This window comes from Heterodontus francisci, chromosome 48 (assembly GCF_036365525.1).
Source record: "Heterodontus francisci isolate sHetFra1 chromosome 48, sHetFra1.hap1, whole genome shotgun sequence".
Taxonomy (NCBI): Eukaryota; Metazoa; Chordata; class Chondrichthyes; order Heterodontiformes; family Heterodontidae; genus Heterodontus; species Heterodontus francisci.
Genome location: NC_090418.1, coordinates 5376181 through 5403627, shown reverse-complemented (window position 1 = coordinate 5403627; position 27447 = coordinate 5376181). Strand labels below are relative to the sequence as shown.

The window sequence follows — 27447 nt, the reverse complement described above, 5'->3', positions numbered from 1 at the left end:
AGTGTCGGCGCTGTTGTAATACCGGAATCACGGCGGCCAAATTTGCGCACAGCAAGCTCCCACTAACAGCAATGTGTTTACTCATCCCCCTTCTGCCATTTGTCATCCTCTGAAAGCTTGCTCCAGTATCTCCTCCATGGCTAAGTAGACAAGTGCACCGCCCTGTGTGGTAATCAGATCAGGAGGTCCCACGGTTTGATGGCCTATATTAAGTCAACTGATCTCATAGGGCAGGCAATAGGGGATGTTACAATCGATATTAGTGCAGCCATCCGACGGAAAATGTGTATGCGGATGTTGGTCAAGGACAGGGTGAAGGTTCAGGTGTGACGCTTCCTGTGTGTTGAACAGCTGTCCATTGATACCTGGCCTCACCATTTCCCTACATCACAACAGTGAGGACACTTCAAAAGTAGCTCATTGGCTGTAAAGTGCTTTGGGATGTTCCTGAGGTTGTATTATTCCCCATATAAATGCCCCTTCCCCCCTCCCCAAACCCCCTTTCTTTCCCACAACTTCTTTCTGCATTGGAGAATTTGGTCAAACATTATCCCGAATTTGTCAAACTCTAGGTGACTCAATTCGCGACGGAATTTACGATTGGCTCAGGAAAGGAAACCGTGCCCCTTCCACATAACAATTGCCCACTGAAAAAGGTGGGTGGTTTGTCCAAGGTGTAGGAGAGACAGCAACAATGAATGATGCACCAGCTTTTTATACATACAACCAACTTTCCAACCACTGCCATCCCCACCCCTCTTTCCCACTTCTCCATTCCTCTCCAGAAGACACAGGCTCCCCACTGGGCTCCTGACCCAGGTAGCCATGCTTCAGGTGTGGGTCTAGCCAGGGAATGTTGGCAAACTATTTGACTGAGTGAGGCATCATGATCCCTAACTGATCTCATCCTCCTCCCGCACACCCCGACACATAATACTAGCAGCGTTGTGCTGGGGATTGGGTGCGGGGGGGGGGGGGGGGGGAGGGCGTGGTTTGTGTCGACAGGGGTGACAATGGGTTGGGTTGCTGATGCTTTGTCATGACTGAACTGTGCTGGGATTTATAGTGTTGTGGGTCCAAGACCCACTCCAGAGACCCCACATAAATCCAGGCTGACTCTCCCAGTGTCAATACTGAAGGAGTACTGCATTGTCGGAGGTGCCGTCTTTTGGATGCAATGTTGAACTGAAACCCCATCTCAGATGGAGGTAAAAGACCCCACGGCCACTATTTCGAAGAAGAGCGGTGGGGGGGGGGGGGAAGTTCTCACCCGCGTCCTGGGGCCAATATTTATCCCTCAATCAACATCAATAAGCAAAGGATTATCGGGTCATTATCACATTGCTGTTTGTGGGATCTTGCTCTGCACAAATTGGCTGCCGCGTTTGCTACATTACAACAGTGACTGCACTCCAAAAAGTGCTTCATTGGCTGTAAAGCGCTTTGGGACATCCCGAGGTTGTGAAAGGTGCTAGAGAAATGCAAGTCATTCCCTGCTGGTCAGGTCAGGGGTGTCCTGGTCCTGGTCCTCTCTGCCCCTTCCCCCAACTGCAGAAAAACTAAAGGCAGCTGCAACAGGCCCACTGCTCTCAGAGCTCCAGCTATTCGACCAGTTGAGCCATCATCAGAAGTTCCAGCAGTGTCTCTTTAAGTGTTTAGATTTTTCTGAAAAAAAAAAGTCAGGCCGTTAGTTTCCTGTTGGCAGATTCTGTCTTCCTGGTGTCAGGAGCCAGCTACATCAGACTTTGTAATTGAGGGAAGGTGGTGGTGGCTAGGGACGGGGGGGTGATATTTAAATGCAAAAGTTTGCTTGCAAAGTTTTTTTTAATTAAAAGGCTGCAGATGAGACGGGTGGGGGCAATGGCCCTGGCCAGGAGGTCGAGGTGGAAGATGCGACTGGGCTTCTTGATGTTGCTGATAGCAGCAGCGCTCTCTTTAGCCACCTTCAGCTTGGCTGTGGCAGCTTTGTCCTGGGTTGAGTGTCGCAATCTGTCGCGGTCGCCACAAGTCTGGGAGAACAACCTTCAGAAACAAGTAAGCAAAGATCGCTTTTCGGGAGGGGACATGAGAAGCGAGCGGGGGTGGCACTAGCTGCAAACATATTGCAAACTTTTTTTTTATCTTGTTAAAGCTTTTTTTTAAAAAAAACACATGCATTGGTGACCCGGAGTCTGCAAAGATCCTGCAGAGAACGATTTATCAATGGAAGTGTAAGTTTGGTGCATCGCACTGATGTTCCCGGTTGACGTTCCCACATGAATATTTAGTGGGGACAACTTGAGAGCAAAGTTTTAAAAACTTTTGCGAGGCGGCTGACTGCGTGTGGGAGCTGTTTTCATGTATCTCTGTCGGGGGCTGCTGCTGTCGGATTTCCTAAGGCGTGTTAGTGACTTTGCCCACTTAGTGGGAAGGTTTTTTGTGTGTGTCTGTCCTGTTTGTATGTGGCTGTGTCAGAGGATGGCACTCTCTCTTGCCTGAGTTAGAAGGTTCTGGGTTCACCCCACTCCCCCCCTCCCCCCCACTCCAGAGACTTGAGCATAAAATCTAGGCTGATGCCCCTGTCCTTTTAAGATGTGACGTTAAACCGGGGGAAGTGCCTCACGCTGCCCCCAGCCCTCCTGGGTGGGCGCAGAAGATCCCTCTTTGAAGAAGGGCAGGGGAGTTCTCCCCTCAGTGTCCTTGGCTCTTATATCTCCCTCAGGCAACATCTGAAACAGATGATGTGGTCATTATCACGTTGTTGTTCGTGGGAGCTTGCTGTGTGCAAATTGGCTGCTCTGCTCTATTGGCTGTAAAGCACTCGTGGGACGGCCTAAGGTTGTGAAAGGCGCTATATTAATGCGCGTTTTGTGCGATTGGCTGTTGAACCGAGGTAATCTGTTCTTCTCCAACAGCCCACTGGAGAAGGGAATGCATCTAACTGCCCCAGGGACCCCCCCCCCCCCCCCCCCCCCCCCCGGACTCCTTCCCCAGCTTTCCCCGCCCCTCCACATAGCTCGGTCCCTTCACTGAGCTGACCTGACACGGGAACATGTGATGCTGACACCGAGTGACCCCAGTGCATACTGTACAGGTACACTGTGGAGAAATGTGATTTACAAGCCCTGTACAATTGGCCCTCATCGATTTGGGTACAGGGACTAACTGTCAGGAGAGGATCCATAATAGTCACCCAGGGGTGGGTAGAGCAACACCACGCTCGGGCATATTTGACATTCCACTGGCAACGTTCCCATGTCTCAGCAAGTCTGGATCCATTTTACCCGCAGACCAAGTTACGACAGCTATCAGGAAACCTGTCAGTTCAGGGATTGGTTTCCGGGATGAGCTGTGTAGTCTTGGGAAGCTGCGGTGTGTTTCTGGTTGGATAGGCTGAGTTGGCCCTTCCACCTCCAGTCACTTGCTTTCCTCAGCCCTTTTGCTCTCCTAACCGTCCTCCCACCTTCATCCCCGATTTCCATCATTCCAGCATTGGCGGCTGTGCCTTCAGCTGTCTGGGCCCTTAAGCTCTGGAATTCCCTCCCTAAACCTCTTCACCTCTCTCTCTCTCTCCTGTTAGACCCTCCTCTTTGACTGAGCTTTTGATCACCTGCCCCTCATATCTCCTTAGTATCAAATTTGTGTCTGATTAATGCTCCTATGAAGTGCCCTGCAACGTTTTATCATGTTAGAGACACTATATATACATACAAGTTGGCATTTTCAATACTATCAGTATCGGCTCCTGACACCCCAGAGTCCGTGAGCCAGGTTCTGCCATTTCCACGGTTTGATCTGCCTTCTGTACTCAAGTGACCGGAATTTCTGGTGTTCGTCTTGTTGGTCTGCGATCCTCCTGGATTCCGATCATAGCAAGAGGCTACAAACTGGGCCCTAAATCTCCGAGGCAGGTACTATTCGCAAGCGCTGGTTGACTGCAGTCACGCACGAAGACTGACCTCCTGGGTCATCTGTCAGAGGGCTGACCCCTGGTGAGGAACAGATCTCCAGCGAGGGTAGGAAAGGGGAGGGAGGGCTGTTGTGTAGGGTGGAAATTGGCTCGTTGACTTGATGTTTGTATGTGTTGTACCGCAGGGTTAATGAGTGCCAGCGAAGGCAGGAAGTGCTGATGGGAACAGCTCAAAACATCTTGGCCCTGCATGTTGGCAGCCAGATCCTAAACCAATATCCACCCAGTGACGCAGTCTTGTGGTGTGGTTTGATGCACAGCAAGTCATCTCCTGCTGCTGTCGAAAGCCAGGCAGAGCAGTGCATGTGCGAACAACACACATATGCATGCACACACGAATGCACATCCCCACTCCGAGCGAGAATCGGATAACAGTGACTGGGAGCCGGCTAGTTTTCTTCCTTCCCTAATCTGGGATTGCTAGGGGTCACCTATCTGACGTCCAGCTCCTTTAATGCAGTAAAACATCTGCAAGGAAAGTCTTGCAATTTCTATAGCACCTTTCACCACTGCAGGACGTCCCAAAGCGCTTTGCAGCCAATGAGGTACTTTTTGAAGTGTAGTCCCCGTTGTAAAGCAAGAAACGCAGCAGCTATTTTGTGCACAGCAGGATCCCACAAACAGCAGTGTGATCATGACACCAGGGAGAACTCCCTGTCCCCCCGGCTGTTCTTTGAATCGTAGCCGTGGGATCTTTTACATCCACCTGAATGGGCAGGCAGGGCCTCAGTTTAACATCTCAACCAAAAGGCAGCACCTCCAACACTGCCGCACCCCCTCAGTACTACACTGACAGTGTCAGCCTAAATTTTTGGGCTCAAGTCTCTGGAGTTGGACTCAAATCCATAACCTTCTGACTCCGAGGCGAGAGAGACAGCGACCCACTAAGCCACCACTGACACAAGGCGCTTCACGGGAGCGTTAATCGGACAAGAAAACTTGACCCCGAGCCTTAGAAGGGGCCATGAGGACAAGGTGACCAAAAACCTGCCCTGAGATGTAGGTTTTTAAGGAGCGAGAGTGAGGGAGCTGGCATGTTGACCGAGATCAGCATAGGTCAGGGGTCAAGCCTAACATGTCTGGCTCAGCTGCTAATTGGATGAACTCGCCGAGCTGTCAGGGAAGCCTGGGGCCAACACTTGGGGGTGAGGGGAATGGTGGGGGGGGTGAGTGGGATAGGGGAATTGCTGCCATTGGCAGAAGGGCTAGTGAAAACACTGTGCTGGGCTGCAGAGAGTTGCTTCCTGTTGGTAGCCGTGTGCTATTTCCTTTAGACTTTTGGTAAGCCAGGAAACCAATTGGTGCTGAAGCCAGTTCCTGACCCATGCTGTCTTTGGCCCTGCCACAAAAGGCAGCAATCTCGGAGCAAAGTGTCCCCGATGGTGAAGCCAGTGTGTGAACGTTAGCATCTTGTGTTCAGCTGAGAAGCCACAGAAAGAGTGTCGAGGAGGTAAACTCAACTCTATCCCCTTGTCCATCCCTGATTTCCATTGCCCCACCATTGGCGACCGTGCTTTCAGCCGCCTGAGCCCTAAGCTCTGGGATTTCCCCCTCTAAATCTCTCCGCCCCTCTCTCCTCCATTCCTTTAAAACCTATTTCTTTGACCAAGCTCTTGCTCACCTGTCCTAATATCTCCTCATATGATTTGGTGTACATTTTTTTGGGCTAATAATGCTCCCTCAGGACATTTGACTGCGCTGAAGGGGGGGGGGGTGGGGTTGTTGATGCAAAGGGGAAGTGAGAATGGATTAAATCGAGCCTTAGTGATTGAGCAACACCAACCATGGGTTTCAAAAGCTTGTTGGAGGAGGAGAAGGCTAATATTGACCCACTGCTTGCTCGCCCAAAACCACAAGAGGTTGGCTGAGTTCCCAGGAACTCTCAAGGCTGCTACCTTGGTTGAAAAGAAGGAGGAGGTTAAATCTCTCTCCTCTGCAAGCTCTTCTTTGCTTAGCGTTTGGCTGGAACTGCGTCCTCGAACACAACTGAAGGTGTGTTTTCTCCCCCTTGCCCCCTGCTGGCCTTGGGACATTCTGTATTTGGCAAGGCTCCGTGGATGCACAAAGGACTATATGTTGTTCCATGGAAATGAAGCCTGTCTACACTGAGGACACCTCTGTCCTTGTGACCCTGAGATTGGCCACGGGCTCCCCACTACCCCTGTCCCCCCCACAACTGCAAATGTTGGACAACTGCGTGGAAAGGCTTGCTCCCATGACTCTGTAAACACGGTCAGCCTGAAACTGTGCTGGCAAACATCCCTTCCCCTTCTTCGAAATGGTACTGAGCCGAGTGAGGCAGACCCCGGACCGGGCTCTTCTGAGTCAGCCAGGGATGTCGTAGTGTGGAGGATCCCTCCCTCAACACCTCTGGAAGAGGGAGACTCGCCATCTTCCCTGCCCCTAATTGATGTCCAGTGATTTTTAAAAAATCTTTGTTCAGAAAGTGCACTTTTTTTGGGGGGATGTTGGCCTTGCTTGTGATTTCCCCACAGCTGCCCATGCAGGCTCGCACATGAAAATTGGACAAGGGTCTAGGTACCCACTGCCCGTGGAAAGTTACCCCAAGCGTGAATCAGTGGGGGGTGGGAGGTGGAGTTCCTACAGTCCGGGAATCTTACAGCACTGGAAGAGGCCATTCAGCTCATCGTGCTTGTACTGGCTGTTATGAAAGAGCTTTCCAATTTACTCCCATGCCCAGCTTTTTCCCCGTAACCCTGCAAATTAGACCTCTTCAAGGACGTGTCCAGCTGCCATCTGAAAGTTCATATGAATTCTGATTCCACTGCTCTTTCAGGCAGTGCGTTCCAAATGTTAACCATTTGTGTGAAGAAGTTTTTCCCCATTTCCCCTCTAGTTCTTTTGCCCATCATTTTAAATCTCCGGTTACCGACCCACTTGTCAATGGAAACAGTTTCTCTCTACCTATACTATCAAAACCCTCAACACCACATCATTAGGTCTCCCCCTCAACATTCTCTGCTCTTAGGAGAATAACCCCTGTCTCTCCAACCTCTACACATAACTGAACTCTCTCATCCCTGGTATCATTCCTGGTAAACCTCTCTGGACAGCCTTCCTAAAGTATGGGTGCCCAGAAATTGGACACAATACTGCCGCTGAGGTTCAACCAGTGATTTGTAAAGGTTCAGCATGACTTCCTTGTTCTTGTATTCAATGCCTCAATTGACAAAACCAAGTCATATATGATAATATAATGACTGCAGGGTAACTCAGAAATACATGAACCCTTTGACCAACTGGTTGCCTCAGTAATTCCCCTTCAACATAAAGGCAGAAGAGCAGTTAAGATGGGCCAATTGGCCTCTTTCGATAGTCCCCAATAAATCCAATTGGAATTCAGGAGAGCTTTTTTTTCATTCTTTCATGGGAAGCATTTATTGCCCATCCCTAATTGCCCTTGAGAAGGTGGTGGTGAGCCACCTTCTTGAACCGCTGCAAGTCTGTGGTGTAGGTACACCCACAGTGCTGTTAGGGAAGGAGTTCCAGGATTTTTACCCAGCGACAGTGAAGGAACGGCGATATAGTTCCAAGTCAGGATGGTGTGTGACTTGGAGGGGAACTTGCAGGTGGTGGTGTTCCCATGCATCTGCTGCCCTTGTCCTTCCAGGTGGTAGAGGTCACGGGTTTGGAAGGTGCTGTCTAAGGAGCCTTGGGGAGTTGCTGCAGTGCATCTTGTAGACGGTACACACTGCTGCCACTGTGCGTTGAATGTTTAAGGCAGTGGATGGGGTGTCAATCAAGCGGGCTGCTTTGTCCTGGATGGTGTCGAGCTTCCCGAGTGTTGTTGGAGCTGTACCCATCCAGGCAAGTGGATCATACTTCCATCACACTTCTGACTTGTGCCTTGTAAATGGTGGACAGGCTTTGGGGAGTCAAGAGGTGAGTTTCTCACCGCAGAATTCCTAGCCTCTGACCTGCTCTTGTAGCCACAGCATTTGTGTGGCTGGTCCAGTTCAGTTTCTGGTCAGTGGTAACCCCCCACCACCCCAGGATGTTGATGTTGGGGTATTGAATGATGGTAATGCCATTGAACATTAAGGTGAGATGGTTAGAGTCTCTCTCTTGTTGAAGATGGTCATTGCCTGGCACTTGTGTGGCACAAATATTACTTCTTTCCCCAGAGAGTGGTGAAAATGTGGAACTCGGGGAGTGGTTGAGGTGAATAGTGTAGATACATTTAAGGGGAAGCTGGATAAACACATGAAGGAGAAAGGAATCGAAGGATATGCAGATAGGGTGAGATGAAGAGGGGTGGGGGGAGGTTTGCGTGGAGGATAACATGGAGCAGTTGGACCGAATGGCCTGTTTCTGTGCTGTAAATACTTTGTAATGATTTTATATCATTTGCATCAGTTTAAGTTGCAATGAATTTCTGTCGGGCTGGAGCATCTTGACTGAGATTCAAATATTGGCCTTTGTCACTGACTATTTATCAAACAGAAGGGAAGAGGAATTCACCCGAAGAGATAGTGTTATTGCAGCATCTATACAGCTATTGAAAGGGCTGGCAAGATCAACAATTGGTCCCACAACTTTCTTTTTCAATTGTAGCGAAGTATTTCCTTTGCGTCATCATAGCAACTAGACAAAGTCTATCCCGAAGGCAGTTCATAGCTCAAGTTTCGTACACCTAAGATTCTTCAGCTGCTCACTGGGGATGAGTCACAAAGTTGGCTACCCATCCCTTCCTCATTTTAATTTTTAATCTCCGGAGGACTGTCTTCAAGGTGGGCTGCAACCCGAGCTTACGAGCCCCACCTACCCTTTGCAAGCCAAGATGGGGTCTAGTACTCCCAGGGGCGAGAACTGATGCTTTAGTCTCCATTTATCGGGGCTGTCTTAGTGGGTCTCGAACCCTCCGCCTTTTGTCCCAGAGACCGGACCACTACCCCAGAGGCATGTCCCCCACTGTCGATCGACCCAGTATTTCCAAACTATGTTCTAGTCTCCACTCTGGGGTGCGGCTCAAACCCCTTCCCTTCTGAGCCAAGGCTAGGCCAGCCACATTAGTGTGAACTAAGCCACAAAAGCGGACGTGCATGTGGGTCCAGTCGCCTGACAGTGTAGCGAGGTGCGGCCCATGACTAAACTTTGAGGCAGTAGAGAGGAGTCTTGCACTGCGTCACTTCACTCAGGAACATCTCAGAAGTACATCACCATTAATGAGTTACTAATGGAGTTCAGTGGTGTCGGGGTAATGTTACTAGACTAGTGGCCAATCCCGGTACAACGTGAGTTCAAATCCCACTGTAGCTGACAAATTGTTGTAAATACCCAAATTGGTTCACAAATGCCCTTCAGGGAAGGATTCCTGCCTTCCTTCCCCAGTCTGGGCCGACATGTGACTCCAGCTCCACATCAATTTGGTTGACTTTAAACTGCCCCTCCGTTCTATAAAGGGGGATGAGCAATAAATGGCGGCTTTCCCAGCGATGTCCAAGTCCTGAGGATGAAGAAATAGACAAGGGAAAAAACCCCGTAGCAGCAATGATGTGCACAGCAAGAGCCAACAAACAGCAATGAAATTAATGACTAGTTGTTTGGAGGAGGAATATTGGCCAGGAGGACTCGCTGCTCTGATACCTCTGAATGAGGCCTCAGTTCCTTCTGAAGGGTGGCCCCTCTGACAGTGTAGTACTCCCCCAATACTGCAGTGGGATTGTCGGCCTGAATTATGCCGCTAAGTGGGGCTCAAAACCACAAACCCCTGACAGGGACGAGAGTGCTACCAACAGCAGCTGTTCCATTTGTCAGCCGTGGTTCAGTCCCTCTCGCCTCTAGGTCAGAAGGTTGTGGGTTCAAGTCCCACTCCAGAGACTTGAGCACAAAAATCCAGGCCAACACTCCCAGTACGGCACTGAGGGAGTTCTGCGCTGTTGGAGGTGCCATCTTTCGGATGAGACACTAAACTGAGGCCCTGTGTGCCCTATCAGGTGGATATAAAAGATCCCATGGTGCTCTTTCAGCCAAGATACATTCTTCAATCAACATCACAAAAATAACAGATGATCTGGCCAATATTATATTGCTGTTTGTGGGCGGTCTTTTTTTATTCGTTTACAGGATGTGAGTATCGCTGGCAAGGCCAGCATTTGTTGCCCATCCTAATTGCTCCACAGTGCTGTTAGGAAGGGAGTTCCAGGATTTTGAACCAGCAACATTGAAGGAACAGTGATCTAGCTCCAAGTCAGGATGGTGTGTGGCTTGGAGTGGAACTTGCAGGTGGTGATCTTCCCATGCGTCTGCTACCCTTGTCCTTCTAGGTAGTAGTGATCGCGGGTTTGGAAGGTGCTGTTTAAGGAGCCTCGCTGAGTTACAGCAGTGCACCTTGTAGATGGTGCACACTGCTGCCACTGTGCGTTGTCGGTGAAGGGAGTGAATGTTTAAGGTGGTGAATGGGGTGCCAGTGTGGGCTGCTTTGTCCTGGATGGTGTTGAGCTTCTTGAGCGTTGTTGGAGCTGCACCCATCCAGGCATGTGAAGAGTGTTCCAGTGGAGAGACAAACTTAGGACAGGACAAGGAGTGAACCTGGGACCTGCCAAGTCTCCTATGGCCTGGTTACTGAATAGGCATCTCACTGAGTCATACGAGCAAACGAATTAGGAGCAGGAGTAGGCCACTCGGCCCTTCGAGCCTGCTCCACCATTCAATAAGTTCATGGCTGAACTGATTACTCCACATTTCCACCTACCCCCGATAACCTTCCACCCCCTTGCTTATCAAGAATCTATCTACCTCTGCCTTAAAAATATTCAAAGACTCTGCTTCCACTGCCTTTTGAGGAAGAGAATTCCAAAGACTCACGACCCTCTGAGAGAAAAAATTTCTCCTTATCTCTGTCTTAAATGGGTGACCCCTTATTTTTAAACAGTGACCCCCTAGTTCTAGATTCTCCCACAAGGGGAAACATCCTTTCCACACCCACCCTGTCAAGACCCGTCAGGATCTTCTATGTTTCGGCAGATCTCCTGGAATGCAAGGACAGAACTTGAGGGGAAGATGAGCGACGCAGTGTCCTGAATTAATACTGAGTAAATATACTGCTTGAAATTTTGGCTGCCTTCCCCGATCGGAACTGTGTGCCAGAAAACATTTCACAACACGCTCTCTTTAATTATGCTGCCTTTCCACACAATGGTGAACTCAAATACTTCCCTTTCATTCAACGTTTTAGAAAGATGCTGTCGAAATGATAACAAAGCAAGGGAAGCAAGTTGGGGCCAACTAGCTCAGCTTGAGAGATTGCGACAAATGAAAGATTTGCATTTCTAGAGCGCCTTTTACAATCTCAGGACATCCCAGAATGAAGTGTAGTCACTGTCTTAGTGTTGGAAATGCAGCAGTCAATTTGCACATGGCCCATTTGATTGGACTGCAGCAGTTCAAGAAGGCAGCTCTCCACCACCTTCTCAAGGGCAATTGGGGATGGGCAATAAATGCTGGTCTGGCTAGCGTCGCCCACATCCCAAGAATGAATGAATAAATCAAGATTAAAAAGTTCAATCTAGGCTGGGATGATGTATGGAGGTCCTCCCAGTGGTTGTCCATTAACCCTTGCTGGGAAGTTGGATGTTGGTTTAGGACAGGGTCAGCATGTATGTGATTCTCCATCCCAGACACCAAATAACCTAAAACCCAAATCATGACCAGCGAGGAGTTGACAGGCCTTTGAGAAATTGTTCGGTACAAGTGGATAACATTGTAAAAGAGAGGCAGTTCAACTCCTATGGTTTTGTATTCAGAAGACTAGAATACAAAAGCCAAGGACATAGGAACACGAGGAGCTCCCTGAGCCTGGATTCTGTTCTCCATTCAACGAGATCATGACTGATCTGTATCTGAACTCTTGGTTCCATATCCCTTAATCCCCTTACCCAACAAAAATCTATCATTCTCAGTTTTGAAATATTTCAGTTGACCCCCAGCCTCAGCAGCTTTTCTTGGGAGGAGAGAGTTCCAGATTTCCACTCCCCTTTGTGTGACACAACCGGAGAATGGCCTGGCTCTAATTTGAAGGTTCTGCCCCCTTGTTCTGGACTCTCCCTACCAGAGGAACTAGTTTCTCTCTATCGACCCGATCAACTCCTTTTAATTATCTTCAACACCTCAATTAGATCACCCCTTAATCCTCTCAACGTAAGGGGATACAAACTGAGTCTGTGCAACCTGTCCTCATTACTTAACCCTTTTTAGCTTCGGTTGGAGGATAGTGAGTGGTTCTGAGCTTCCAGTTTGGGAAGGAGTCATGGGAGTGGTGCAGCTTAGATTTATTAGGATATTGCCCTGGGTCACAGCTTTCAGTATCGGAGGAACAAGGTGAGAAAGGAGAGTATTTTTCTCCCTAGAATTGAAAGGTTAAAGGGTAAACCTTTAGATAATAGCCTTCGGAACGAGCAAGTGTGGTGAGGAGGCAAATAGTGATCGGCTGTTCACGTTGCTCGGTGAGACATGTACTCGACAAGGACTAAGCTGCAGGGCTATGGAGAGTTGAGGGATGTAGGGGGAAGTGGAGGTGGGTCTACTCCCTTGGATCGGAAACGGTGATCCGAGGGGCGTTTTGGGCCAGGAGGGAAGGCCTGGAGAGGAGGAGCGCAGGAAAGTTGGGGCCAATGTGTTCTAAAATGAAGCAAAAACCTTTCTCAAAATACCTTGAATGCACATTGCTGTCTCTTGACAACAAACTGTCGCAGGCAAGGTCGCTAAAAGTGTAAGTTAAAGGATTTGGCAGCTGGTAGTATGAGGTCGCCTTGACAATCAGGACTCATAACAAGTATAAACAGTGCAGCAATGGTGTCTCCGGGGAGGCCGACACTAAGGGAGTAGTGTCACTCATTGTGTACAAAGGAACCCAGCCTCAGCAACTCAAAGCTCATTTTGTTGCATGTTGCTAAATTTACTGGTTTGTTTCTTCTGTCACCTCTGACCTTTGCCTTCTCTCTCTCCTGTCACTAACTTCCTGCCTACCACTTATTGACAGTGCTTCTGAATTCAATGCAGGTCAGCCGAATTCCTCTCTGCATCCTTCAAATAAGAAAACAGGAAAGCAACTTAGATTTCTATGGCGCCTTTAATATAATAAAAGGTCCCAAGACACTTCACAGGACTGTTATCCAGCAGGATTTGACACTGAGCTGCAGATGGGCGATTTCAGGACAGGTGACCAAAAGCTTGGTCAAAGAAGTAGTTTTCGGAGTGTCTCAAAAGAGCAGACAGAGAGAGGCGGAGAGGTTTAGGGAGGGAATTCCAGAGCTTAGGACCCAGGCTGTTGAAGGCACAGCCGCAAATGGTGGAGCGATGGAAATCGGGGATGCGCAAGAGGTCCGAATTGGAGGAGCGCAGAGATCTCAGAGGGTTGGAGGGCTGCTTGAGATTGCCGAGATAGGGAGAAGGCGAGACCGTGAAGGGATTTGTAAACGAGGGTGAAGGCGACTTGATGCAAGTTAGGATATGGGCAACAGAGTTTTGTATGAGCTCAGATTTAAAGGCCATCAGGTGACCCCCTGTGCCCACCTGCCTCACTACCACAGTTAAAATCTCTTTGACAAATCTCCAGATGTTACTTTCCCCATGGCCTGTCGTGGCCTGCATTCTACACGAGCACCAACTCATGTATGGTTCTGTTTCACTGTCATCCCATTGCATGCCAAGTTCCTGTCCCCCATCGTCCCATCCTAGCTCCCTGTGCGTTGATTTTCAACATCCTTTCCCATTTACTGCTGCCTCCACAAGCTTATTTCACTTATGGCCTCCCCCAGCCCTGTCTCCCCAACTCACTCTCTCACTCTTCCATCTCCAGTCAGCCTGTGCATCTCTCCATCTGCTCCCTACCTCCCACCGTTTCTGCCCGAGCCTTCAGCTATCATGGAACTGCTCTCTGGAGATCTCTGTCCCAATCTGTCCTTTGACAGCACGCCCCAAACCCGCGACCTCCACTACCTAGAAGGACAAGGGCAGCAGATGCATGGGAACACCACCACCTGCAAGTTCCCCTCCAAACCGCACACCTTCCTGAGTTGGAACTATATCGCCATTCTTTCACTGTCGCTGGGTCGAAATCCTGGAACTCCCTCCCTAACAGCACTGTGGGTGTACCTTCGGCACACGAACTGCAGTGGTTCAGGTAGGCGGCTCACCTCGAGGGGCATCTAGGAATGGGCAATAAATACCAGCCTTGCCAGTGACGTCCACATCCCAAGAATTAACTTTTAATGTATCTTGCCACATCTCAGGGGCTTCCACAAAACAGGTCTTTAAGTAAACCTAGTCTTCTTCCAATTTCTGCTCAATGGTTGACCTGCTCCAATGCAAAGTGCCTGGGGGTGTTTCAATATGTTGTAGAGGGAGCTTTACTCTGTATCTAAGCCGTTTTGTTTTTTTTCCCTTTTATATACACACTTATATTTTTAAAATAACTTTATTAAAAACAGAAATAAACAAAAACTCAAATTAAAATGCCATTTTCGGCGTCGACAATGCACTCCAGTCCCTGCGGTGCCCACCGGTCACGGAAGGCCTCAAGCGTACCGGCGGACACCGCATGCTCCTTCTCCAGGGACACCTGGGCGCAAACGTAACCGCGGAAGAGGGGCAGGCAATCAGGGAGGACGGAACCCCCGACGGCCTGCAACCTGGACCTGTGAATTGCCACCTTGGCCAGGCCCAGGAGCAGACCGACGAGGAGATCCTCCTCCCGGCCCAAGCCCCTCCGCACCGGGTGCCCAAAGATCAGGAGCGTGCGACTGAAGTGCAGCCAGAATTTGAGGAGCAGCCCCTTCAGATACTCAAAGAGGGGCTGCAACCTCGTACACTCCGGATAAACGTGGAAGACAGACTCGTCCAGGCCGCAGAAAGTACAGGCGGCCTGGGAGTCCGTGAATCTACTTAAAAGTCTATTGCATGACTGCCCTGTGCAACACCCTCCACCCCAGGTCCCTGATGTAAAGGGGGAAGACTCCCGCGTAGAGAGACCTCCATCGGATATTCCCCTTGCCGCCAGATGGCAAAGCGATCCGGCCAGCTGACGAGAGCGAGGAAGTGGAGAGTGTGCAGGAGCAGCCCGTACAGGAAACCCCTCCGCGCCGATTGAAATGGCACGGAGGGCATTTCCGAGAGGCGGCTCAGGTTGTGCGGGACCGGCTCCCGAGGAGGGTTTTGGGGCCTGGGTCCGATGAGCAGTTCTGGCCGAGCAGGGGTTCAATGCTCCCAAGCCCCCTCATCACCCGCAGTGAGGGACGGCCCAGGGGTTTTGGCTACTCCTTCGCCTGTCGGTCTGTCCCCAGAGCCGGCTGCCTGGCCAGCCGAGGCGCTCTCCTCCGTCGACAGGAGAGCACCCTGATCCAGACCATGGAGGCGACCATGTTCCAGACTCTGAATAGATCCCGGTAAAAGACAGGTAACTCCCTCAGAGAGGGGCAGCTAACGTTCTCTGCCAGGAGCTGCGTGTCATCTTGAAGGCAGTGACACTGGCGGAAAAAATACGTCGCCAGCACACACCATCTGGGAAGAGGCTCGACGTACAGGTATCTCTGCAGGGTCCGAAGGCAGAGAGTCGTAGCCTGGGTGCGGACGCACACCAGCGACTTGCCGCCCTCCTTGATTGGGAGACTCAGGACCGCGGCAGAGACCCAGTGTTTCCTCTTACCCCAGAACAAATTGACGAGCTTCTTCTGGGTCTTGGTGGCAAATGCAGGGCACGGGTCTAAAGTGACCAACCGGTACCACAGCATAAAGGCCACCAGTGGTTTATGACCAGCGCTCGGCCCCTGTAGGAAAACAGTCGGAGCAGTCCTGTCCAGCGCCCCAGCTGGGTGGTGACTTGCGCCCCCAACTCCTGCCAGTTTGCCGGCCAGGCTTCCTTAGCGGGGCTAAGGTAGACTCCCAGATGGAGGAGGTGCGTGGTGCTCCACGCAAAAGGTGTTAACTCCTCCGGTACGACCCACCAGGAGTCCGGAATGTTTCTCCCAATTGATCCTTGCGGAGGACGCGGCAGAAAAGGTCTGCTGGCAGTCACGCATCCTCCGCAAGTCAACGTGATCTGTAACCGTGAGGAGCACGTCATCGGCGTAAGCTGAGGGGACGACCCGCATGCCTGGCCCCTGCAGAGCCAAACCCGTCAACCTCCTGCAAAGCAGGCACAGGAACGGCTCCACATAGATGGTGTACAATTGGCCAGACATTGGGCATCCCTGACGCACTCCTCTCCCAAAGCGAAGGGGCGCCGTCAAGGACCCGCTAACTTTGACCAGACACTCTGCGGCGGTGTATAAAAGTCGGACACAGGCCACAAAATGCAGTCCAAGTCCGAACATGCGCAGAGTCCCGAAAAGGTATTCGTGATCAACCCTGTCGAACGCCTTCTCCTGATCGAGGGAGAGAAAGGTTGACGAACAGCCCAGTCCTCTGGGAAAGATGGATCAGACCCCGGACCAGGTCCTGGATGGACCGGCCCGGGACTGTGTAGGACTTGTCGGCTTGGATCATGTGGGCCAGCACGGAGCCCAGGCTGATAGACAGAGCCCGGGCAAAGATCTTAAAATCCATGCTGAGGAAGGAGACTGGACGCCAGTTCTTAAGCAGGTGGAGATCGCCCCTCTTCGGCAGCAGGACGATGACCGACCTGTGCCACGAGAGGGGCATCTCCCCGGTCGCCATGCTTTCCCCCACATTCTGCCCACACCAGGTGGTCCGATCACGGCACCAGATGCATGGAGGCCGCCGAGACGCGGGAGACGTACGCCTGCGAAAAGTAGAGGCGGTCGATTCAGGACCCTCCCCCTCCAGACCTCCACGTGAAAGCGCTGGAGTCAGGATGGAGATTCTGCCATACGTCCACCAAGTTGAGGGAGCTGATCAGTTCCCTCAACTTCTCCACCGACGCTTGGCCGCGCTGGGGACTGAAGCGATCCTTCACCTCGAGGGTACAGTTAAAATCCCCCCCCCCCCCCCCCCCCGAGGATGATGCACTCGCTGCCATCGATGGAGCTCAAGAGAGCGAACACTTCTTTAAAGAAGCGCACTTGCAACGTGCCGGGCCTGGGCGCGTACACGTTCACAAAGTGGAGCAGCACGATACCCAGGCGAACGGCGAGGTGGAGCAAGCGGCCCGGCACAAGCTCCTTGACCCCCCAAGATCCCTGGCTGAAAAGTCGGGGCCAACAAGATAGCCTCCCCACTGGAAATAGGGTGAGGTGACTCGTGTAGACCCCACCCTGCCACTCCAGGAGCCAGGTGGCTTCGTCTCCCGGAACGGTGTGGGTTTCCTGCAGAAAGCTCACCACATATCTCCCTTCCCTGAGGACTGAGAGATTGTGAAATCTGCAGTAAGACCCCCTGCTGCCGTTGATGTTGAGGCTGGCTATGGTTATCTTCATGTCAAAGGTACTTAAAAACCGTAACCAACACCTCACTGTGAGGAGGGAGCGGAAGTGCATCTGGCCTTCCACTCCCCCAACAACCCATTAAGGAACGCCTCAAACCAGCACCTCTCAACCAGTTTCACGCCCGCGCCCTTCCCTGCCTTCTTGAGGGTGGCACGGACGGACTGGATGATCAGTGCCAAACTCGACCACCAGCCAAGAGCCAGCTGAACTTTATTGCAGCAACCCCTGCATGTTGCCAGGAAATCCCGGAGTTCCGCAGTGGGGATGAGAAGAGACTCGGGAGGCAGGATGGAGTCCACCGCCTCACTGGCGATGGACTCATGGTCGTCCTCTGTGCCCCACACCGAGTCCCCGTCCTCCTCTGAGTCGTTACTGCCAGCGGCTGACACACCCACTACACACTGTGGGCGGATGTCCCGGCCGCGCCAGCTGGTCCCACCTCCGTCACAATCCCACCCCCAGGATCGATGGCGGAGGAGTCCCCTTTGGGTTCATCTATTGGGCTGGAGCTTACAGGCACCAGCGATTCAGGATCTCCCTCCATGTTCGTCCCCAGGCCAATGAGCGGCCCAGGGGAGACAGTAGTTCCCGACTCCGGAAATCCAGCTGGAGCCGGGACCAGCGGCAGAGAGGGGAGGCCATCTCCTGCCCTGCCAGCGTCCACAAGCCCAGCAGATGGGGCAGCATTTTCACCCATAACTGGGTTGGGTACATCCTGGTCGGGAGTGGATATTGGCTGGGAGCGCTGCCCCTTCGCGGCCTCGCCCTCCCCTCCATTCAGGACACCCGACGAAGTGGCAGAAAGGGAGGCGCATCCAGGCTCCCCCAGCACAAGCAGGGCTCCACTTGTTCCTTCAGGAGCGGCTGCACGTACAGGGGCCTACCCCTCCCCTCCATCCTGAGGGCTAGCGAGGTGGTGGTGGTGGTGGCAGGGCACCTGAATCAGGAGACAGCTCCTCTGCAACAGATGGGCCCTGCACTTCAGGGCCTTGTGTTACCTCCGTGAACGGGTGCTTTCTCTTTTTCCCACTAGGCCGCCTCCGAACCCTCCTTTTGCTTGGTTACCCTGGGCCTGAGCCCAGCCCTAGGGCAGGTGGGTTCCCCCGGGAGCGGGCCTTGGGCTGAGCTCAGGCTCGGGTTGTGCCATGGTGTCCAGGGGATGGGCCTCTCCGCTCGGACGGGCACACCCCCTCCCTGCCGGAGGCCGTGAAAACCACAGCTTTTGGAACCGACTGAGTCTGTTGGAGGTGTAGGGGGAGTGGGAGGAGGTGTAGCGGCGCAACCCTGGGCCAATCAGGTGGAACTCAACATTAAATTCGCCCTCCAAGACGACCTCCTGCACCAGCTGCATAAATAGCTGGCGGCGGAAGGCGTAAACATGTTGGAGGCTGTTCTCCCGAGGACCGAACGGGACTGGGGTGATCCCCGACCTCACCTCCCCCAGATGGTGCAGGTGGGGGAGGAGGACACACTGGGAATGAAGGGTGGGATGTTTGACAACATTATCCGCTGTGTGGTGGCCTCCAGAGGGTCCACCAGCAGGAAGGTCCCCCCCCCCACTGCACAGTGAGCCCCTTACTCAGGGCCAGAGACACCGTCTGCTCGTTCTTCAGAAAGAACACCACCTTCCCGTGCATCTTTGAGGCCGCCACAATAGCCGAGGGGCCGACAATCTCAGCCATTGCCTTTACACATGTCTCTATAGACATGTTGGGGTGGGGATAGCTCTTTACCCCATGGCTAGACGTTATCAATTTAAAAGGTGACGGGACCACATGGTCGGCTACAGAGGCTGTAGCCGCATAGGTATGAGAGGGCCCCGCCACCAGTGATGATGGGCTTGCCGTGGGTTTAAGAGCCAAACCCATCCCGAGTTGTAGGCATGCAAAAAAATCAACTAACAAACAAAATTTTACAAGAAATAATATATAAACAAATAACAGATTCGGGGTGAGGCTGAGGGTATACAGGAAAGGGGAAAGACAGGCTGTAAGCGATGACTTTTGCTTTAAGGGTGGTACACAGAGCACTCTAAACAGTCCTGGGTAACACTCCTGGTCTTCTGGTCTTCCGATCTTCTGGTTGCGGGAGGGGTCTTCACTTGGGTCAGCCGAAAGCTGCCCAGGCACTAGCTATATCCTTCTGTCTCTTTAGCCAGGCAGCTTCAGCTGACCCAGGCTGGGCAATTGGGGTGAGGAGGGAGCTTCCTTGTGTATTCAATGGAATTGCACAACTCCCTGTAGAATTGAACAGCCCCCACCCCTTGTTCTTCCAGCCTCTTCCACCTCCCGCAACAGTCCAAATCAAAGAAAGGTCTGGTGCTGAACCACCCACTTCCAAATACAGCCTTATTTCTCCAAAGTCTTTTCCTCCTCTGCAGCAAACATTGTCCAAAAGTGTTGCAGCTCTCTCTCTCTCCCTCTCTCTCCAGAAGCACTTCGTGCAACTGACTGCAGCACTGTCAGCTGCACCTCGTTGCTGCATTTAACACTCAGATATCCCAATCAGGCAGCAGCCAACCCTGTACTGTACCTGTCCTGGGAGTGTTTGATGGGACAGTGTAGAGGGAGCTTTACTCTGTATCTAACCCCATGCTGTACCTGTCCTGGGAGTGTTTGATGGGACAGTGTAGAGGGAGCTTTACTCTGTATCTAATCCCATTTTTTTTTTTTACAGAATAACTTTATTTGTAAAATATTTGAGTCACAGGCGAGTTTATTTCTCACTGATCTGCTCTAGCATGCTCCTGATGATGTCAGAATCACCAGGATCAATGATAGCCAGTGTACACACTCTGTAATATTTACTGCAAGCTGTACCTAGCTCAATATTGTTGTCACTGTAATGATGCACACCAGTCTTGGCTAACATAGCATAGTACTCAATCTCTGATTTCCTCAAGACTGGACAGGTGTTGGCAAGAATAACCAGTTTGGCTTTGCCCTGGAGAATCATTTTCAATGTCTGTTTGTAGCCCAGCACATATTTGAAGCTTTTCATAACCAGCTGGCGCCTGGAGTTGATGGACTGCAAAGACTTTTTCATCATCTTGGCCGCCACCACCTGCTGCCCTCCGCCGCCACTGTTGCAGTGACTGCTTTCTTGCCTGAGAGAGGTGAGGGTGCAGCGTGGGTTTACTGCACCGACTGACTGTGAGAGATGGAGCAGCCACATGAGCGAGGTGACTCCAAGGTGGCTGCACCTGTCCTGTGAGTGTTTGATGGGGACAGTGTAGAGGGAGCTTTACTCTGTATCTAACCCCGTGCTGTGGCTGCCCTGGGAGTGTTTGATGGGGACAGTGTAGAGGGAGCTTTACTCTGTATCTAACCCCCGTACTGTACCTGTCCTGGGAGTGTTTGATGGGACAGTGTAGAGGGAGCTTTACTCTGTATCTAACCCCCGTACTGTACCTGTCCTGGGAGTGTTTGATGGGGACAGTGTAGAGGGAGCTTTACTCTGTATCTAACCCCGTTTTTTTTTTTTGAAACTTTATTCACATTTATTTTTTCGCTTTTAGTGTGCTCACAGAAAATTAGAACACCTTAAGCAGAGAAGTTTAATAGCAATTTTGTAAGCAAAGTTACATTCCATTTCTAAGTCAAATTGGTCAAAGCTTCTCCAGTATTTACAAAAAAACCATGATAGACAAGATGCTACACAAAACGCATTGCATCTGAAGAGTTTTCCCAATTGTCAAAGACGACTGAAAAAAAGCATCGACTGCTGTAACCAAACATACAACAGTATATAAACAGCAACCATTCCACTTATCACAGCTTTTCATTTAAAATTGTTTAAAAGATCTTCCAAGATGACTGCAATTTTACAAAATGGGCAGGGTGAAGAGTTGCAAACTTCATGTGCTTCTTGATATTACTGTTTCATTTATATTTCATTTATACATAATCACAGTTAAGTATCTAACCTCGTGCTGTACCTGTCCTGGGAGTGTTTGATGGGGACAGTGCAGAGGGAGCTTTACCTGTATCTAACCCCTTTTTTTTTTAAATGGAAAGTTTTTTTTATTCTGAGTCATGATCACAACTAATACATTTATCACTTGAAAACTGGAGCGATAAAATCAAAAAACAATTCTAATAAAAACTCACTGGAATGTTCATTTTACACTTCCAGGGGAAAGGGGTAGTCACCAACTATAAAATAACCCGTTCAACAGTTTATCAAAATATCAATTACAGTCCTTACGCAGATATCCATGCATGTGTTTAATTTTTTTCCTTTAAAGTTCGTGAATTCAAACACTGACTTCTCTGACTAAAAAGACATCTTTTCTCTTCCGGTAGCAGTTGTGCCCTGTGCTTGGCTGAGTTTTGTATTGTAGTAACCTGCTGTCTCCCTGTTACAATCTCCTGGCTCATCCTCTCCTGCTAAGTACTGTATTCCTGGTTTTAAACTTAAAACTGCCGATTAAAGGATCCACCACCTCCTCCTCCAGAGTTGCCATAGTTATTTCCATAGGGCCTAGAGTTTCTTCCTGCATAACCTCCGCCGCCTCCACCACCACCACCCTTCATTGGCCCATAGTTAGACGACTGCTGGTTTGGGTAGTTTCCAAAGTCATTGTAGTTGCCACCTCCACCACCAAAGTTGCCACCGCCAAATCCACCATTGTAGCCTTCATATCCAGCTCCACCTCCACCGTATCCGCCACCGCCACCACCCTGGCTGCCGTAGGTTGGGCTGCCTCCATAACCGGGTCCACCCCTGCCACCACCATAACCACTGCCTCCACCGTAACCGCCACCGTCACCAAATCCGTTGTAACCATCACCGCACCCTCCGTAGTTGCCACCACCTCCTCTCGAGCCACCTCCAAAGCGTATCTAACCCCTTGCTGTACCTGTCCTGTGAGTGTTTGATGGGGACTGTGTAGAGGGATCTTTACCTGTATCTAACCCCCGCGCTGTACCTGCCCTGGGTGTGTTTGATGGGGACTGTGTAGAGGGATCTTTACCTGTATCTAACCCCCGCGCTGTACCTGCCCTGGGTGTGTTTGATGGGGACTGTGTAGAGGGATCTTTACCTGTATCTAACCCCCGCGCTGTACCTGCCCTGGGTGTGTTTGATGGGGACTGTGTAGAGGGAGCTTTACCTGTATCTAACCCCCGCGCTGTACCTGCCCTGGGTGTGTTTGATGGGGACAGTGTAGAGGGAGCTTTACTCTGTATCTAACCCATGTTGAAAGGCAGACAAATTGTAGGGGGAAAGTGTAATTGATCTGTCTTCCTATCTCTGCAATGCTGGAAGTGTTGATACTGACTGATACTGCAGATGATCGCCACCTGTTTGGTCCTGATAGGCAAGAGATTAATTAAATGATAGCCGGACATCCTGTCACACAGCCCACGTCCCTGCAACTAATGCCTGTTTTGTTTGTGCAACTGTTTCTCGGCTCAGATAAGAAGCAGTTAATACATTCCTGGGCACAATCGAGGATGAGCAAACTGACCACAGCACCGTGGTACAGGGAGCCATTCAAGTGGGGGGAGAAAAGAGAAATGTAGTCGTAATCGGGGATATTATAATTAGGGGCATAGACACTGTTCTCTGTGGCCAGGATCGAGAGTCCCGAAGGCTCTGTTGCCTACCTGATGCCAGGGTTCGGGATATCTCATCTGGGCTGCAGAGGAACTTAAAATGGGAGGGGAAAGATCCAGTTGTTGTGGTCCATGTAGGTACCAACGATATAGGTAGAACGCTGTTAGAGGTTCTGCTGAGGGAATATGAGCAGCTAGGGGTTAAATTAAAAAGCAGAACCAAAAAGGTAATGATCTCCAGATTACTACCTGAGCCACGAGCAAATTGGCAAAGGGTCAATAAGATTAAAGAGGTAAATGCGTGGCTCAAAGATTGATGTGGGAGAAATGGGTTTGAATTCATGGGACATTGGCACCAGTACTGGGGAAGGGGGGAGCTATTCTGATGGGACAGGCTCCACCTGAATCATGCTGGGACCAGAGTCCTGGCGAATCGTATAACTAGGGCTGTAGATAGGGCTTTAAACTAAATAGTGGGGGGGAGAGTTCAGTTGCATGGAAAATCAGGAAGTTAAAGGAGAAGGTAGGAGTGCAGGTTAGTGGTGAGGTTGATTGTTACCAAACTGCAAGTAGTATACTGGTTAAACCAGAAGAGAGAAATAATAAACAGGCAAATAAAGCATCAGTGCTGAGGGACAGGTTAGGGGGTATAGCCCAAATAAGAGTTCTATATAAAAATGCACGGAGTGTAGGGAATAAACTAGATGGAACTGCAGGCGCAAATTCAGATGGAAGATTATGATGTGGTGGCCATTGCGGAGACGTGGCTGCAGGATGGTCGCGACTGGAACTAAATCTATCTGGTTATAAAGTTTACAGGAGGGACAGGGAAAATGGCAGAGGGGGTGGAGTAGCCTTACTGATTAGAAATAATATCACCTCATTGGTGAAGGAGGATATAATGAGGGGAAAGCATCCAGTGGAGACCTTATGGGTGGAATTGAGGAACAGAAAAGGATGTGAAACTGTAATGGGTGTTGTGTATAGACCCCCTGGTAACAGTTCTGAGGTGTTAGATTGTATAAATGCACACATTAGGCAAGTGTGTAACAAAGGCAGAGTAGTATTAATGGGGGATTTTAACTTACAGATAGATTGGGAGAGGCAGACCAGCACCTGTCAGAAAGGTAGTGAATTTCTGGAATGTGTCCGGGATAGTTTCCTACCGCAATATGTCCTAGATGTAACAAGGGGACAGGCAATATTCGATTTAGTTATGAGTAATGAGCCAAATTTAATTAGTAGCCTAACTGTGCGTGAACATTTATCAAATAGTGATCACAAATAAAAACAAGAAATGCTGGAACCACTCAGCAGGTCTGGCAGCATCTGTGGAAAGAGAAGCAGAGTTAACGTTTCGGGTCAGTGACCCTTCTTCGGAACTGACAAATATTAGAAATGTCAAAGGTTATAAGCAAGTGAGGCGGGGGTGAGGCAAGAGGTAACAAAGGAGAAGGTGTAGATTGAACAAGGCCACATAGCTGACCAAAAGGTCATGGAGCAAAGGCAAACAATATGTTAATGGTGTGTTGAAAGACAAAGCATTATTACAGATAGGGTGTTAACGGACTGAAGGTTGAACAGCAGTAAGTACAAACATGAAAAAAAAACAGTGGGTAAGCAAACTGAACAAACTAAGATGAAATGAAATAAACATAAAAAAAGTTGTAAAAAATGTAAAAAAGAAAAAATAACTTAAAATAAAAGTAAAATGGGGGGCCCGTCATGCTCTGAAATGATTGAACTCAATGTAAAGGTGAGAAAAGGGTGGAAATTGGAAGCAAAAGTTGATAAAGCTTTCCAGTTCGGGCAGTTTCCTGCAGACAAGGGTGGTGCTGTTGTTGTATGGCGTACCGACCTCTACCTTGCAGAAACTCAACGCCAACTCATAGACACTTCTTCCTACCTCCCTCTGGACCATGACCCCACCACCGAACATCAAGCCACTGTCCAAAGGACTGTCACTGACCTCATCTCCTCTGGGGATCTTCCCTCTACAGCTTCCAACCTCATAGTCCCGCAACCCCAGACAGCCCGCTTCTACCTCCTTCCCAAAATCCACAAATGGGACTGTCCCGGCAGACCCATTGTGTCAGCCTGCTCCTGCCCCTCTGAACTCATTTATTCCTATCTTGACTATCTTTTCTCCGCTGGTCCAGTCTCTTCCCACCTACATCCGTGACTCTTCTGATGCCCTACGTCATTTTGACAGTTTCCAGTTTCCTGGTCCCAACCACCTCCTCTTCACTATGGGCGTCAATTGGCTCTACACCTCCATCCCCCACCAGGATGGTTTAAGGGCTCTCCGCTTCTTCCTGGAACAGAGGCCCAACCAGTCACCCTCCTCCGCCTGGCTGAACTTGTTCTCACATTGAACAACTTCTCCTTCAACTCCACGCACTTCCTTCAAGTAAAAGGTATCGCAATGAGTACCCGCATGGGTCCTAGTTATACCTGTCTTTTTGTGGCATATGTCGAGCATTCTTTGTTCCAGTCCTACTCAGGCCCCCTCCCCCAACTCTTTTGATGACTGTATCGGTGCCGTTTCCTGCTCCCGCCCCGAACTGGAAAACTTTATCAACTTTGCTTCCAATTTCCACCCTTCTCTCACCTTTACATGGTCCATCACTGACACTTCCCTTCCCTTCCTCGACTTCTCTGTCTCCATCTCTGGGGATAGGTTGTCTACTAATATCCATTATAAGCCCACCGACTCCCACAGCTACCTCGACTACACTTCTTCACACCCTACCTCCTGTAAGGACTCCATTCCATTCTCCCAGTTTCTCCGTCTCCGACGCATCTGCTCTGATGATGCTACCTTCCATGACGGTGCTTCTGATATGACCTTTTTCCTCAACCGAGGATTCTCCCCCACTGGAGAAGGATGATGACTGTGATTAATGGAACAGGTTGTTGACCAGGTTGAGGCCCCTATGGTTGTGTGAGGGTTCAGTGTTGGTTTGATTGGAGTTTAATAGCCAACCTTGTCACTACCAGCTCAGATGGGACTGCCAGGGGCAGATGAAGTGGAGGCCTGTGATTGGAGTCGGGTTGCCCAAAGCTGTGTTGTGTCCGCTGCCCATTATGTCTGGTCTGCTCTCTGACAGGGGGCGAAGTCAACACTGCAGGAGAACATCCATCCGGACCTGTCACGAGACACGGGGAGTCCGAGAGGAAGGTTGGGTTTCCTGCAGGGGCTGCTGGAGAGCCAGAGGTTGACGCAGTTAAGGAGGAAGAGGAGAAGAGGTAAGAACATGCCTCTGCTTAAGAATTGAAGAATCTTAGGGTGCCGAAGGAGGCCATTCAACCCATTGTGTCTGAGCCAGCTCTTTGAAAGAGCTATCCAATTAGTCCCACTCCCCATAGCCCTACAGATTTTCCCTTCAGTCAGCCAACACAAGCACAGTGGGCCGAATGGCCGCCTCCTGTGCTGTAAGATTCTATGATTCAATTCTATATCCAATTCCCTTTTGAAAATTCCTATTGAATCTGCTTCCACCGCCCTTTCAGGCAGCGAGTTCCAGATCACAACAACTCACTGCGTAAAACAAATTCTCCTCATCTCCCCCTCTGGTTCTTTTACCAATTATCTTAAATCTGTGTCCCTCTGGTTACCGACACCCCTGCCAGTGGAAACAGTTTCTCCTTATTTACCCATCAAAGGCTTTCATGATTTTGAACGCCTCTATTAAATCTCCCCTTAACCTTCTCTACTCTAAGGAGAACAATCCCAGCTTCTCCAGTCTCTCCACATTAACTGAACTCCCTCATCCATAGAACATAGAACAGTACAGCACAGTACAGGCCCTTCGGCCCACGATGTTGTGCCGACCCTTTAAGCTACTGTAAGATCAAACTATCTACATACCCTTCATCCCTGGTACCATTCCAGTAAATCTCCTCTACACCCACTCCAAGCCCTTGACACCCGAAAATATGGTCACCACAATACCTCAGCCATGTTTTATAGAGGTTTAGAATAACCACTTTGCTTTTGAACTTTTATGTTAATAAATTCTGAGCTTTCATATGCCTTTTATTTGGCCAAAAATATACTTTATTCATAAAATTTGTAAAAATACGTAACATGACAGTTCAAATTTGACATCACAAAGTGCAATACAGATCAGTTTCTTTCAGTATAGTACATGAGGTGCCTCACAACCTGTATAGGAAAGTGTAATGTTTACAGTGTATATTTACATTTCACGTTATACATTCTCTGTTGCAGACAGTCTGAAGAGGGTTTACACAGTTTCTAGTGTCTCGGCGTACTATAGTGGGAGGGCCTTACACAATGGGCGTTCTCCATCGAGCCTTTCCTGCAGCTGCCCCAAGCTTTTAGTGCGTCCCTCAGCTCGTAGGCCCAGAAACAGGCCATTCAGCCCATCTAGTCCGTGCTGGTGTTTATGCTCCACATGAACCTCCTCCCACCCCGTCTTCATCTCACCCCATCAGTATTTAGTTTATATTGCCTCTCCTCATTCTTGCCTGCAAAGTGCATCACTTCTCCTTTGTACTAATGGTTTAACTT

The 27447-nt window shown here is 50.1% G+C and overlaps 1 protein-coding gene and 1 pseudogene across 1 annotated transcript in view; one reads left to right on the top strand and one right to left on the bottom strand.

Moving 5' to 3' along the window:
* Positions 1-1737: 1737 nt before the first annotated feature.
* Positions 1738-27447, top strand: part of tnfsf12 (TNF superfamily member 12) — a 35545-nt gene continuing 9835 nt past the window's right edge. Inside the window, exons 1-2 of the mRNA XM_068024009.1 lie at positions 1738-2034; positions 26021-26159. Coding sequence (XP_067880110.1) covers positions 1843-2034; positions 26021-26159 — 331 coding nt within the window. The 5' untranslated portion in view covers positions 1738-1842. The remainder of the gene's footprint in view (positions 2035-26020; positions 26160-27447) is intronic.
* LOC137357319 (large ribosomal subunit protein eL30 pseudogene) lies at positions 20059-21829 on the bottom strand (annotated as a pseudogene).